This window comes from Leptodactylus fuscus, chromosome 4, assembly GCF_031893055.1.
Source record: "Leptodactylus fuscus isolate aLepFus1 chromosome 4, aLepFus1.hap2, whole genome shotgun sequence".
Lineage (NCBI taxonomy): Eukaryota > Metazoa > Chordata > Amphibia > Anura > Leptodactylidae > Leptodactylus > Leptodactylus fuscus.
In genome coordinates this window covers 153,651,698-153,665,044 of record NC_134268.1, presented here as the reverse complement: position 1 = coordinate 153,665,044, position 13,347 = coordinate 153,651,698, and the positions used below count along the sequence as shown (strand labels likewise).

Sequence of the window (13,347 nt, the reverse complement as noted above, 5' to 3'; positions counted from 1 at the left end):
GATATCACCAATGACAACAGATAATGGGACCATCTCTTCTTCTCAGCCTCCCCCAACCATAACTGCATAGGTCACAGAAGTCACTGAGTGATCTCTAGTCAACAAGTTCTGATGATCCATGTGGCTGCTGTAAAGCATATTTATCAGTGCTGTTAGTTCAAGCAAGATGGCCACCCCCATGTAAAAAAAAAATAGAATAGAATAAAAATATTGCATGACATTAGGTTCACACCTGCATTTGAGTAGAAACTTAATCTGCTTAAAAAAAAACGGTTACCTGTGGAAACCATAGACTATAACGGGGTCCACCGGGTTTCTGCATACTTGTATATCGCACAGCGCTTTTACAGACCTTATTAGTCACTGTCCCATATAGGGCTCGCAATCTACATTCCCTATCAGTATGTCTTTGGAGTGTGGGAGGAAACCGGAGTAACCCGCGCAAAAACGGGGAGAACATATAAACCTCTTGCAGATGTTGTCCTTGACAAGATTTGAACCCAGGACACTGCATCGCATGACAGACCCTGCTGTACTCTGAGTACAAAAAGTGGGTGTAAAGTGAAGGTCGGTCATGTGTGTCGGTCATTGGTTATCTCTGCAGAGCAGGCTAATATAGAAGACTTCTGGTCTCCCGGCAGTGCTGTAAAGAGCTCAGTATCAGCACGCTGGGTGGACTGCCATCTTTATTAGTAAGCTGACCCACCTGCTGCAGTTTATATACTATACAGTAGACTTTTTTTCCTCCCAACATAACCCATTTTAGGCTTGGAAAGGTTCTATTTGAATGAATGGTAAAGATAGATAATGAACATAGGGGTATATACTATCCAATTTATATACTGTATATTGTACTAACTGCAGTGAATATGGGGATCACTACCGGCAAACTATAACAATGCATGATCTAGCATTAAATCAGCCATTGCTATGGTATCTTTACATACAAGACTAATAATATAATATTTCATGAAATGATAAGTATCATAGCCACATAGGACAGCAGCACAGATACACAGAAGAAAGACCTAGAAGATGTTTGTGAGGAATGTCTCCTGGTGCCAGCTCTGCCTGGAGCTTCACAGATGTCTGGGTGTTATGCAAACAATTCATGACTGCGGGACAAGTGCCAAGAGATCAGCGGCACCACATTCACTATTAGGATTGCAGTCTGATAGCATCAAGTAAACTTGTGAAATTGTTTTACCTATGTTTCTGTCATTACATATCCCAATGAAATGGAGGGAGGAACACAACCTTTTCTTTTAAGTATGGCTTATCCTGTAAAACCAAGTGCAATACATTACATATAGGATTAAGTTACTGTATGAATAGACTAGGAGAAGAACAGGCAATGAGATCTCATGTCTTAAACTGGTCATTTACATTACACTCGTGGAACCCATTGATCTTGATGGACTGGTCAAATGTTGCTAACTGTATGATGCATCTTCTTTGTAGGAAGCGTATGTCATGGCCAGTGTGGATAACCCTCATGTGTGCCGTTTGCTGGGAATTTGTCTGACCTCCACTGTCCAGTTGATCACACAGCTTATGCCATATGGCTGTCTTCTTGACTATGTCCGTGAACACAAAGACAATATCGGCTCTAGACATCTTCTCAATTGGTGTGTGCAGATTGCCAAGGTAAAGTAAAAAATGATGACATTACAACTCATTATGGCTTTTATTAAATATAAATTGTATTGTACTTCAAAATGGGGAATATTACGCCTAGTCCAGGTATATCAGCTGTTTATTCTGTAATCTCACGTAGGTTGGTCCATCTCTCTCCCATTATCATTGATTTATTAATGAATAATGTCTTATTGGCAGAATTTCCATTTGGCCCCTTCACGGATTGTTAATGAAACTACTTCCGTCCTTTGGACTATAGAGTAGTTGTTCATATTTGACCTATCTACATAAAAACTGAGCCCCATTTTTATGCCATAGGCACCACTAGATTATCTTTTCTAATTCTATTTTTTTTATTTAAACAGGGTATGAACTATCTGGAAGAACGGAGATTAGTCCACAGAGATTTGGCTGCCCGAAATGTCCTTGTCAAAGGACCAAATCATGTTAAGATTACAGACTTTGGGTTGGCCAAGCTGTTGGGGGCAGATGAAAAGGAATATCATGCAGAAGGTGGAAAGGTAAGATTAACGAACTATGCATATCTCTGGTAACTGTGCTATAAATGCTGGCCGCTCAGTTGTGACAGCTACCTATCTAATTATATTGGAACTTTTCTTCTTCTTCTTAGAATAGGTGATCATTATCAGATGGGTAGGGGGTTGACATTCAGCTTACTGAAAGGGCTGCAACAGTGCTGGAAATAGAACAGCTCCATACACTGTGCAGTGGTCCAGAACGGTACTGCGGTTCTCTCATAGTCACTTTAATGGGATAGCTTTAGGTTTATCCAATCCCTTTGTTCACCAATCTTATGATGAATATGGAATCTCAACAGAGGGTGCACATGAATTTTAATGGAAAGAGTAAGAAAAGTCACCTCCAGACCTCTCCAGCAGCTTCATTTCAGCAGTACAAAAGTTCAGGATAGGTGAAATCCAACAATTGTCTTTAGGGAAAATCTAGTAGGCCCTGCACACACAGACATTATTGATGGAATCATATAACATATAGGATATGTCTCACAGGTTCTTCAGAGGGTATAATTACCAATATTTTTTCTTGACAAAATAATTGGATACATTTTCAAAGCCAAATGTGCCAAAATTGTGGCTACGTTTGCACCAAAAAACTGGTTCATGCTTTATGCCAGATTTTAGACTCTTTTTGTGCCTAACTATTCATGAAGGCATGGCTAAGATGTAAAGGAATGTGGCTTGAAAGACAAGTTCATGATTTATTATACAACATACTCAGCCCAAATTTTACAATAAAAATTAGTCTAAGGGTGACATAAAAGTGTCTAAAGGTGAAGCTAAAACTAAGTTTATTGTCCAGCATGAGCCTTGATAAATTTAGGGCTACTAGTCTACTTCTAAGATGTCTAAATTTAAGGAAGTGTTAATAAATCTGTCCAAATGTTACTGTAAAGTTAAGGGGGAGATTTATCGATTTATCATGCCTTGCATGCCACTTTTCTGATGTGCAATACATGAAAAAATTGTAAATTTTTGCAAACGTTGAGAATGGCAGCCTTCATAAATCTCCACAGGAAGTCAAATTTTAATGTTTTCAAGTCTTCTTTTTGGCAATCTCCTTAATTAGAACTCCTCTCAAGTATGTCTTTATATTACCCCAAGTAATAAGAGGTGTATAATAAATATAACCAAAACGGATTAAAGCGCCATATCCCAGGCCCACAGGTAGCTGCGGGAGTCAGTTTGATCCTAAGTAACAGGAGTGAGAGATCAAATAGTCCTCTCGATAAATATCTAACATCACCCCCTTTTTGTAAAGCCACAGCATTTCCCAGTGCTAAATCAATGCAGGAAAGTGTCAGCCTCAGCTGAAATCCTGTGCAAGTGAATGAAGAGACTGGATGTGCTATAATTGCCCTCCATAGGAATAGCCTTTTAATCCTAAAATTGCTATGTTATACATTTACCAAGTTCTATATACTGTATGTGTAGTATTGAAATTGGTGCCATTCCATTTATCAGTAGGATAAGAATTAATTTTTTTTTCTGTTTCATCATCTAGGTTCCGATTAAATGGATGGCATTGGAGTCTATTTTGCATAGAATATATACCCATCAAAGTGATGTATGGAGCTATGGTGAGTTTTCTTCTTCAGTATATACATATATATGGGCGTTTAGCATTGCCATGTTTAAATCAGGTGTAATATATTGTTAAATTTTACTTGCAGGTGTCACAGTTTGGGAGCTTATGACATTTGGGTCTAAACCATACGATGGAATCCCAGCCAGTGAAATTTCAACAATTCTAGAAAAAGGAGAGCGTCTTCCTCAACCTCCCATTTGCACCATTGATGTGTACATGATTATGGTGAAATGTAAGAAAATGATAGAAATCTGATTTATATATGTTTTGTTTAGTTACTTTCCTTTAGTTATTTGGATGCTTTGACTGTTATTTTATGAAGTCCGGGTTACTGTATAATCTACTTTATAATGTATATATCATGTAGTGTAAGCAGTCTGTTAGTCATCTGTAATATACTGCAGACTAAAACTAAATTATGGAAAGGCATCTCTTGTATAAACATATGAAACCCCAAAAATGTCTCAGTAGAAATATCTTTGTGTTAACTAGTTGATTCCTTGAGCTAAGTATGAGTAGATCTTGGAAATCCACTTGTAACCCATGAACACTACAATATAAAGTGATTTATTATGCTATCATCGCTAACTATACAATGTCTCTACTGCATACACATCATTTATGAGTTCTTGATTTTATTATGTGTAGGTTGGATGATTGATGCTGAAAGTCGGCCAAAATTCCGTGAGTTAAGTGCAGAATTTAGTAAGATGGCCCGTGACCCAACGCGCTACCTTGTAATACAGGTAAGAGTTCTGCAAAGTAAGATTTAGGCTAGGGCTACCCAGTGAATTTAGCTATTCCGCATAGCTACAACGTATGAGAACACCCTGCCTGTCATTGTTATCTTTAGCTGTCTGTGTTGTGATCAAAGTTACAGTGTAGCCTGAGCCATAGGCGCCATTCACACAGAGGAATTTGCTGCTGATTTTGAGGTGGATTACATGCACTCTACTCAAAATTCTAAACCTCAAGGCCTCTACAAATGTCTTTGTGTGAACATAACCTTATACTGTAAGACTTCTACAGATATCGATAGATATTGGGAAAGTCTTTGCTTAGTACTTGGACTCATGCACAGGTTTATTAGTCTTTTGCCACATGGCATTATTCCCTTTTACAGGAGCCATTTTGTAATTTAGCATTCAAGTTACAGTAACTCATGGTGGTTCCATTATTTTATTTTTTATTATTATTGGAAAGAATAAGCTAGCATGAATTCTGGCTAGGCTTACCTATGTCTAGGGCAAAGATGCTGCCCAAGCCCTGGCTATGTACCCTGTCCAAGCCAGAGTGACTTGTTAGTGATCCATCATGTGGCATGTGCTACACTAGTCAAACAAAAACCTAATGGAAAATAACCAATGCAAGTGTGAACATGGCTAAGGCTGTTGCAAATTATTACCAATAATTTATTTTTAGAGAGATATAATGTAATATCATTTTTTGTAGGGAGATGATAGAATGAATTTACCCAGCCCCCCTGCATCTAAAATACTTCCGACTTTGGATGATGAAATGGGAGACATTATTGATGCTGATGAATATTTGATACCACATCAAGGATTCTTTACCAGTCCTTCAACATCTCGAACACCACTCTTGAGCACAATGGTATGGTTACATTTTAGTGTCACTTTAGACATGGTATGTAATCTGTAGTATATGAGTGTTGAATAATGTTTGCACTGTTATTTTTTTTAGAGTTCTGCAAGCAACAATTCCCCCATTGTATGCATTACTCGAAATGGGGTAAGTTTATATGTGCTTAGTCTTTATGTGCTTCTCTGCTATTGACTACATGACAACTAGTGCATTGCTAGTATTGTCAGTCAGCACTGCTGCAGTCAATGGAAAATATAATCATTTAGCAATATAAATGTGTTACAATGTACAATCTATGGATTGTTTTGCTTGTGTCCATCTGATTTTAAAGTGACAAAATAATTATTCAATAAAATACATTAATATTTAATTTAAGATGTATACATGTGTATTGACCTGACAAGTTATCTTAGGTAACCTGATACCTATCCACTTACACCCGTATTTTAAAGGGATTCTACCATTAAAATCAATTTTTTGGTCGATCACACTTAGGAATAGCCTTAAGAAAGGCTATTCTTCTCCTACCTTTAGATGACTCCTCCAACATCTAAAGGTAGGAGAAGAATAGCCTTTCTTAAGGCTATTCCTACGTGTGATCGACAAAAAATTTGATTTTAATGGCAGAATCCCTTTAAAATATTTTTTGAATATACAGTATGTGGGCATTCATGGAACTTTGTCCAGTCCATAAATCTTCACTTACAATGTACTTTGTGATCTATGTGACATATTTAGTTTGCTTCTTCCTTTGTTATTTTGATATACTGAAATCTCCATTGAAAAAGAAATAAGATATAAAGGGGTGTCCAATGAGAAAACAAATAGCAAAGCATTCAGGATGTCTGTGTATATCCATTGAATGCTTCAGTTTAGTTACTATTATCCATTTTAAATATGTATCAGGATGCATTGAGTGGTCCTTTTTATCTTTATTATTTCTCTGAATAGATTTTTTAATGGTATGAATTGTAGCAGTTAATAGATCACAGTCACAATTACATGCAATGTGCGATTGCTATCTAGGGATATGATTTTAACACATCATTTGCCTTTGTCGCTGTCTCCACATAGGGTCCACCAATCCGAGAGGACAGCTTCATCCAGAGATATAGCACTGACCCAACAGTTATTCTCAATGACAGCCTTGATGAAGAATTTCATCCAGTTCCAGGTTGGTAACATTGTCTTATAGGTTATATAGGACATGAATGTACATAGATGGTAGAGAAACATATACAGACAGACCGACAGACAGACAGACAGACAGACAGACAGACAGACAGATAGATAGATAGATAGATAGATAGATAGATAGATAGATATTGAATAGATAGATAGATAGATAGATAGATAGATAGATAGATAGATAGATCGATATTGGATAGATAGATAGATAGATAGATAGATAGATAGATAGATAGATATTGGATAGATAGATAGATAGATAGATAGATAGATAGATAGATATTAGATAGATAGATAGATAGATAGATAGATATTGGATAGATGATAGATAGATAGATAGATAGATAGATAGATAGATAGATAGATAGATAGATAGATATTAGATAGATAGAATTCTGGTAATGTACACAGCATGAATTACTAGTTTGTTCTTTGTCTGCACTGTTTCCCATTACAAAACTTTAGTGCACTGTCTTCCTTGTTCACGTCATGAAGACATTTCAGAAAAAGTCTATTTATAAGCTACTATTAGTGAGACTATTGTAGTGCTATGGGATGATTTCAACTAGTAAGTAACAGCTGCAGTCCACAAGATGGCATACAATTCAAGGGGAAGATTTATCAATTCTGTCTTAAATTTAGACAAACTTAGGCTCTATTCACATCTGCGTTCGGGTGTCCATTCGGGGAGTCCACTTACGGCCCCCCCGTTTCCCGAACAGAAACCTATACGCATTAAAAAGCGGTTACCTGGGAAACCCGCAGACTCAATAGACTATTATGGGATCCGTGTGGTTTCCACACGAAATATGCGGAGAGAAAAGTCTTGCAAGCAGCACTTTTCTCTCCGCATGTTTTGTGTGAAAACCAAGCAGAAACCACACAGACCCCATTGTAATTTATGGGGTCCACGGGTTTACTCTAGGTAACCACTTTTTAATGCTTATAGGTTTCCATTCGGGGGGTCCCCAAGCGGACTTCCCGAATGGAAACCCGAACACAGATGTGAACCGGGTCTTCAGTCAGTCGTGAATGCCCCTCCTGAAAGTAGCGTCTATTGTGCTGTACTATGATGGGGCGTTCCTTACTGCCCAGTGATAATGCTGAGTAGTCAGGAAAGCCTCCCCCAATCCCGATAGTACTCATCCATAGACTAGTACTGGAGCTGCGTTCCTCATACTTATCCCCAGAACCCAGCCCTAACATGAGTGAGTGAACTGGCCCTAAATCTACCCTACAGTGTTCCTTTGCACTACAGTTTTGGGTTCATAGTAAAATGAATCAATATCAATAGAACAGGTTTCCATATTGCCTTAGCTTTATTGTTGGAGCTTTCAGCTTCTACAGTCACTACGCCAAAAGTATATTTTCTTTTCATGTATTTCACTCCTGCCAGAGAAATATTTGCAAACAGTTTACATTTTCAGATGTTATATTATTATATTTTTGCATTTCAGAATATGTCAACCAGACGAATACAAAGCCACAGGTGTCAACCATTGCTAACCCAGTTTACCATAATCTCCTTCCTGAGAATACAAAGTCTCTGAATGGCAATCATAAGAATTCTTACGGGAATGGTGTGAACAATCCAGAATACCTGAACTCAGGTCAGACCTTCATAAACCACTCGGAAAATGACTACCCTGCCATATGGGAGCAAAAAGTTGGCCAGCAAATAAGCCTGGACAATCCTGACTACCAACAGGACTTTTTCCCAAAAGACACCAAAATCAACGGATTTAAGATTCCTGCAGCAGAAAATCGTGAATATTTGGCATTGGCAAGTGACTATATTGAAGCTTCAGCGTGACCACTAGTCGGTTCAAACATTCCTGGCATCCTGCCTATTGGGGCACAGTGAGTTCTCAGAGAACGCTTGTGAACAATGGACCCTTAAGAAAAGAGTGCACATGGCAGTACTTGGACACTTGTACAATGAAATATACTGGGATCTACAGTCCCTAGTGACTTATCCTCAATATTTCTCCCTGGTTTTGTTCTGAAAGATGAAGCCTCTAACACTTTTATATATAAATATATATTGAGAGATTTTTTTTAATCTACGGAAAATACTTTTTAATTCCTGTGTTTTTATAATATGTAGAGATATTCTTGCACCTTTTTGTTTTATGTGTTTTGTCCAAGTTGAATAGTGTTTGTGCATAAGAGTCAATATACAGAACTTGTCATTCTAAGCATGAACTTTAGTGTATAAAGCTTATTTTAATATCTAGCAGTCTTGTCTCGGGAAGGAAGAGGCTACCGTAAAATAAAAAAAAGCTTACATTCGTAGATTATCACAAGTAGATATTTTCCAATGACATTTCATATGTCTGTGTTCTGGAGCTGACTTATTGGATAATATGTATATATTGGAGTATAATAACTGTTCAATTGTTTCAGATCTGACCAATGTATGCCATTGAATTGCACAGTGATATACAAACATAGCAAACCTCATTATCATATATAGGGCGATGCGTGAATGATTTACCACTGGTTGTCAGAGCAGGCATGTGCCAGTTGGCAGGAAAGGTAACATGGTGAATAGTGTATTCCCTGCCTGCTGCGTACTACACTTGAAACGTATGGGCCCTGGTTTAAGTTCTAAAAAGAGCCTCCTTGTACCAAGTATTATTTGTAATACTGGCATCTTCTTATGGGGCAGAGAGGTCTTTGGGCCCTTCCGCCACCAAGCATAGTTCAACTGCTACCTCTGCAACACTTCTAACTATGCCCCTGGTGTACCTATTTGTAAAGGGCTGAGTTAACCAGGGGTATATGAAATTAGAAAAAGTTTTTAGTTTTTAGTTTCTAGATATAGCCCCACTCTTCTCCAAGACCTGTATCTGGCATTGTAGCTCCTCTCTGTTTATTCAAATGGTGCTGAGCTGCAATACCAGACATAGCCTATAGAAAAAAGTGGCACTATAGCTGGAATCTCATATAATCTCATAAAAACTCCCTTAATGACATGGCTTAAGATCCACCAGAATAAAAGTCATGGGTTTGGTCCTTTGTGACTCTCCCTTGCTACTCTATGGCAAGACTAGCCCATGGGGAACTCATGCTTTTCAGAGGGCACAGGGACCTTCTTTTGTCAGCATCCTTGAAGTAAGTGGTACTTTCTTGTGCTGGTATTTCTTAAATGAATAAACTACTATTATAAAAAGAAAAAGTAAAAAAAAAAAAGTTGTATAAGTTTGCGTTGGGCAGTGGTTCCATATTCCTCTTTCTGCAGAGACTATGAAATTGCAAACTGTTCTGAGTGACTTGTAACACTAGTGGGCTGAGGGCGCCATTGGCAGTATGCCGACAGGCCTGGCCCTGGATACAGGCATGGGAATGTGATAGCTGCTTAGAATTCATTTCTGAAATTTCCTCCAAGTCTATGCCAATACTGTAGGATATACTGTATTGCACTATTGATTTCCAGGAGTATTGCTGGTTCTTCCTCCTGTGGTTTTTGTATTATGGCTCATCCATTACTTTACCTTCATCCTGCCGTATGTCTTTACATTCCTTTTTTAATAAAACTTTACCTTTATCTCACTGAATCTCCATAATGTCTGTTAACTATTACTCTCTAGGTAACCAGCAGCTTATATATTGGAGTAGTGCACAATGGTGTTAAATTATATTAGACCAAAAAGTATGTCATACAGTATAATGCTATGCTTCATTCTCGTCTCTTTAAAAGAATTAAGGGGGACATGTCAGTTTTCCTGTAACTAGTTGTATTTCCTGTCAAATACCGATTCTGAAACATCTTTTATAACTCTATGTAGTGGTGTTCCTCTGTTACTCATCCTGGGAATTTATGAATAAATCGACAAGTGGGCGGCATCAGTTGGGGGCTTGGCCTGCACAATCTGACCTGTCCAGTCATTGTTGTCAGTCAGACTGGGAAGGACACGCCATTTGAATAGGCAATGCCCAGTTGTCAATTTATTCATATAATTTGGAGGAATAAGAGGAAATGCACAACATAAAGGTCTAAGAATTTCCTGAATTGCTATTTTCTGAGGATGTATTTACTAAAACAGACATGTCAGGAGAGTTTACACGTCCTCTTTAATATGTAACCTTACTATTACACAACAATTGTGTTTTCTACAATTGATTTACTACCTGTTAGTTAACAGTTCATGTAATTTTTTTAAGCTAAACATATACTTTTGCCTATTAAAAATCCTTTTTTATGTTCATTGTTCATCTTGTAGTTATTTTAGGTATTCTGAACACCATCTTGCCTAGCTCCATTTATTTACTAGCAACATTCTGTAATATTTAGAGTGGTATTTCAGTAATTACAAGTTGTAAGGGCAAAATTGCTATATTGTTGGGGGTTTGTTTGCTGCGACCTCACTTATACAAGTGCAAGGGGTCTCCTTACCCCTATGTGTCTGGAGCAACAGCCATTCAATTCTTTGGGACTACTGAATGTCCAGTGGAACATGGAAGGCCTACAGATCAAACATTGGGGTTACATTTTAATGACTCCAATACCCCCTTTAATGTGTACTGTATAAGTAGAATATAAGTGTCTTCAGTTTACTCCTATGTTTTCCCTGGTGGCTGAGGGCAGGCAAACAGAATTGTATATTTTAGCTTCATGAGAAGCAGGTAATTCAGAGCTCTTTATCAGAAATAAAGCTACAACCACTATATGGATATAATAGATAACTATTAAGCAACTTGTGTATTTAGATTTATAATAATTATTATTGGCAGAGTTAAATTTCATGGCAGGGTGAAACTTTCTTACTTAAAGAGGACCTTTCAAGGATTTGGGGCACAGACAGTTCTATATACTGCTGTAAAGCCGACAGTGCGCTGAATTCAGCGCACTGTCAGCTTTCCCGATCTGTGCCCCGGTAAAGAGCTATCGGTATCGATACCGGTACCGTAGCTCTTTACAGTCAGAAAGGCGTTGCTGACAGTCTGTCAGGAACGTCTTTCTCCACAGCAGCGCCTATCGCGCTGTACAATCTGAGCGGGGAGGAACGCCCCATCCTCTCCTGATAATACTCGTCTATGAACGAGCACTGTGAGCAGAGGGAGGGGGGGGGGGATTTCCTTTCCGCTCACACAGCACAGCGCGATAGGAACGTCCTTCTCCATAGCAGCACCTGACAGACTGTCAGCAACACCCTTCTGACTGTAAAGAGCTATGGTACCGGTATCGATACCGATAGCTCTTTACCGGGGTGCACTGAATTCAGCGCACTGTCGGCTTTTCAGCAGTATATAGAACTGCCTGTGCCCAAACTCATGAAAGATCCTCTTTAAGCCCGGGGCCCCATATGGCGTTAACACTGTGGTTTGATTCTGCAGAAAAATATGAGCAGCGGGCATACTGTGATCCCCAAAACCATTTCTGTTTTGGAAATCGCAGCATGTCAATTATACCTACGGAAATGCCTGTGGTTTCCTTATAGGTGTAATGGAAGTAGAAATTGCCACCGTGCTTTTTCCCAAGTGCTTTTATGCTGCAACCCTCTATGTGGGGACTGAAAAGGACTGCCCGTAACTTTTCTATAAGGAGAAAAAAATCAGACTGGTGAAGGATTTACTGGAACTATGCAGACCCTATAAGTCCCAGAATGCGAGGTGCAATTTCCATTCATTTCAATGGGATTTTATCTTGTATCCGTTTGTGTCTGTTTTTTTCCAGCGGACAAAAAAATCCTACATGCAGGACTTTTCTGTCTAATAGAAAAAAACAGATGGCAAGTGTCCGTTATTTTTTTAACATTGAAGTCTATGGGCAACGGACATATAACAGACAGTGACTGATAGCCATCAGTTACTGTCCGTTTGTGTCCATTATGATAGGTGTCCGTTTTTTGTTTGTTTTGTTAAACAGACACATTCTTAACGGAATCCAACGGTAGTGTGAACCCTACCTAACTTTTTCTCAAAGGCTCAATTGTAGGAAATGAGGCTAAGGCTATAAGCTGCCTAAATACATAACAATCATGACTTTTCTATTTAGGCAGTTATGATAGCATTTACCCCATTCAAGGCAGAATTCTGTGATTTGGGAAAAGAAAAACAATACGTGGTTGGGATCTTGATTAATTCCCATCATGCCCATGTCAAGTTTTTTCACTTGTGTTCAGCACAAATCTATTGCATGTAAATTGAGGCTGAAAAAACAGTTAAGTATTAGAGATGAGCGAGTACTGTTCGGATCAGCCGATCCGAACAGCACGCTCGCATAGAAATGAATGGACGTAGCCGGCATGCGGGGGGTTAAGTGGCCGGCCACAGTCAAAGCGGAAGTACCAGGTGCATCCATTCATTTCTATGGAGCGTGCTGTTCGGATCAGCTGATCCGAACAGTACTCGCTCATCTCTATTAAGTATCAGGCCTCCTGCACACAACCATGTACTGTGTACGGTTCAGTAAAAACTGCATGGATAATACACGGCTTGGTATCCGTGTCTCATCCATGATTTTCACTGACCCATCCATTGAAAATTAACTGTCAGATCCACAAGTACAGACATATATAGGACCTGCTTTATATTTTGTGGCTCTTCAATTCAGCCTGAAAATAAAGAAATAAAAACCATGGTTGTGTGTATGGGCCTATTGAAATCAATAGGTTTGTACTTTTACTCACAATTGTAGATCTGTTTTCACATCTCTATTGTCATTTGCAGCTTTATGTCCCATCGTAGGAGCACAGAGTTGAAAATGACACCCTGGTTCCCACACAAAGAACACCACCAGTTCCCTGAAGGCCTTGTAATATGGCCTGCAGAGTAGCAGTTCCTTCA

The 13,347-nt window shown here is 38.7% G+C and overlaps 1 protein-coding gene across 1 annotated transcript in view; it reads left to right on the top strand.

Moving 5' to 3' along the window:
• The window catches only part of EGFR (epidermal growth factor receptor), a 143,163-nt gene extending 132,486 nt beyond the window's left edge, over positions 1-10,677 (top strand). Inside the window, exons 20-28 of the mRNA XM_075271233.1 lie at positions 1,462-1,647; positions 2,004-2,159; positions 3,679-3,754; positions 3,848-3,994; positions 4,411-4,508; positions 5,215-5,376; positions 5,467-5,514; positions 6,442-6,541; positions 8,013-10,677. Coding sequence (XP_075127334.1) covers positions 1,462-1,647; positions 2,004-2,159; positions 3,679-3,754; positions 3,848-3,994; positions 4,411-4,508; positions 5,215-5,376; positions 5,467-5,514; positions 6,442-6,541; positions 8,013-8,368 — 1,329 coding nt within the window. The 3' untranslated portion in view covers positions 8,369-10,677. The remainder of the gene's footprint in view (positions 1-1,461; positions 1,648-2,003; positions 2,160-3,678; positions 3,755-3,847; positions 3,995-4,410; positions 4,509-5,214; positions 5,377-5,466; positions 5,515-6,441; positions 6,542-8,012) is intronic.
• Positions 10,678-13,347: the final 2,670 nt, after the last annotated feature.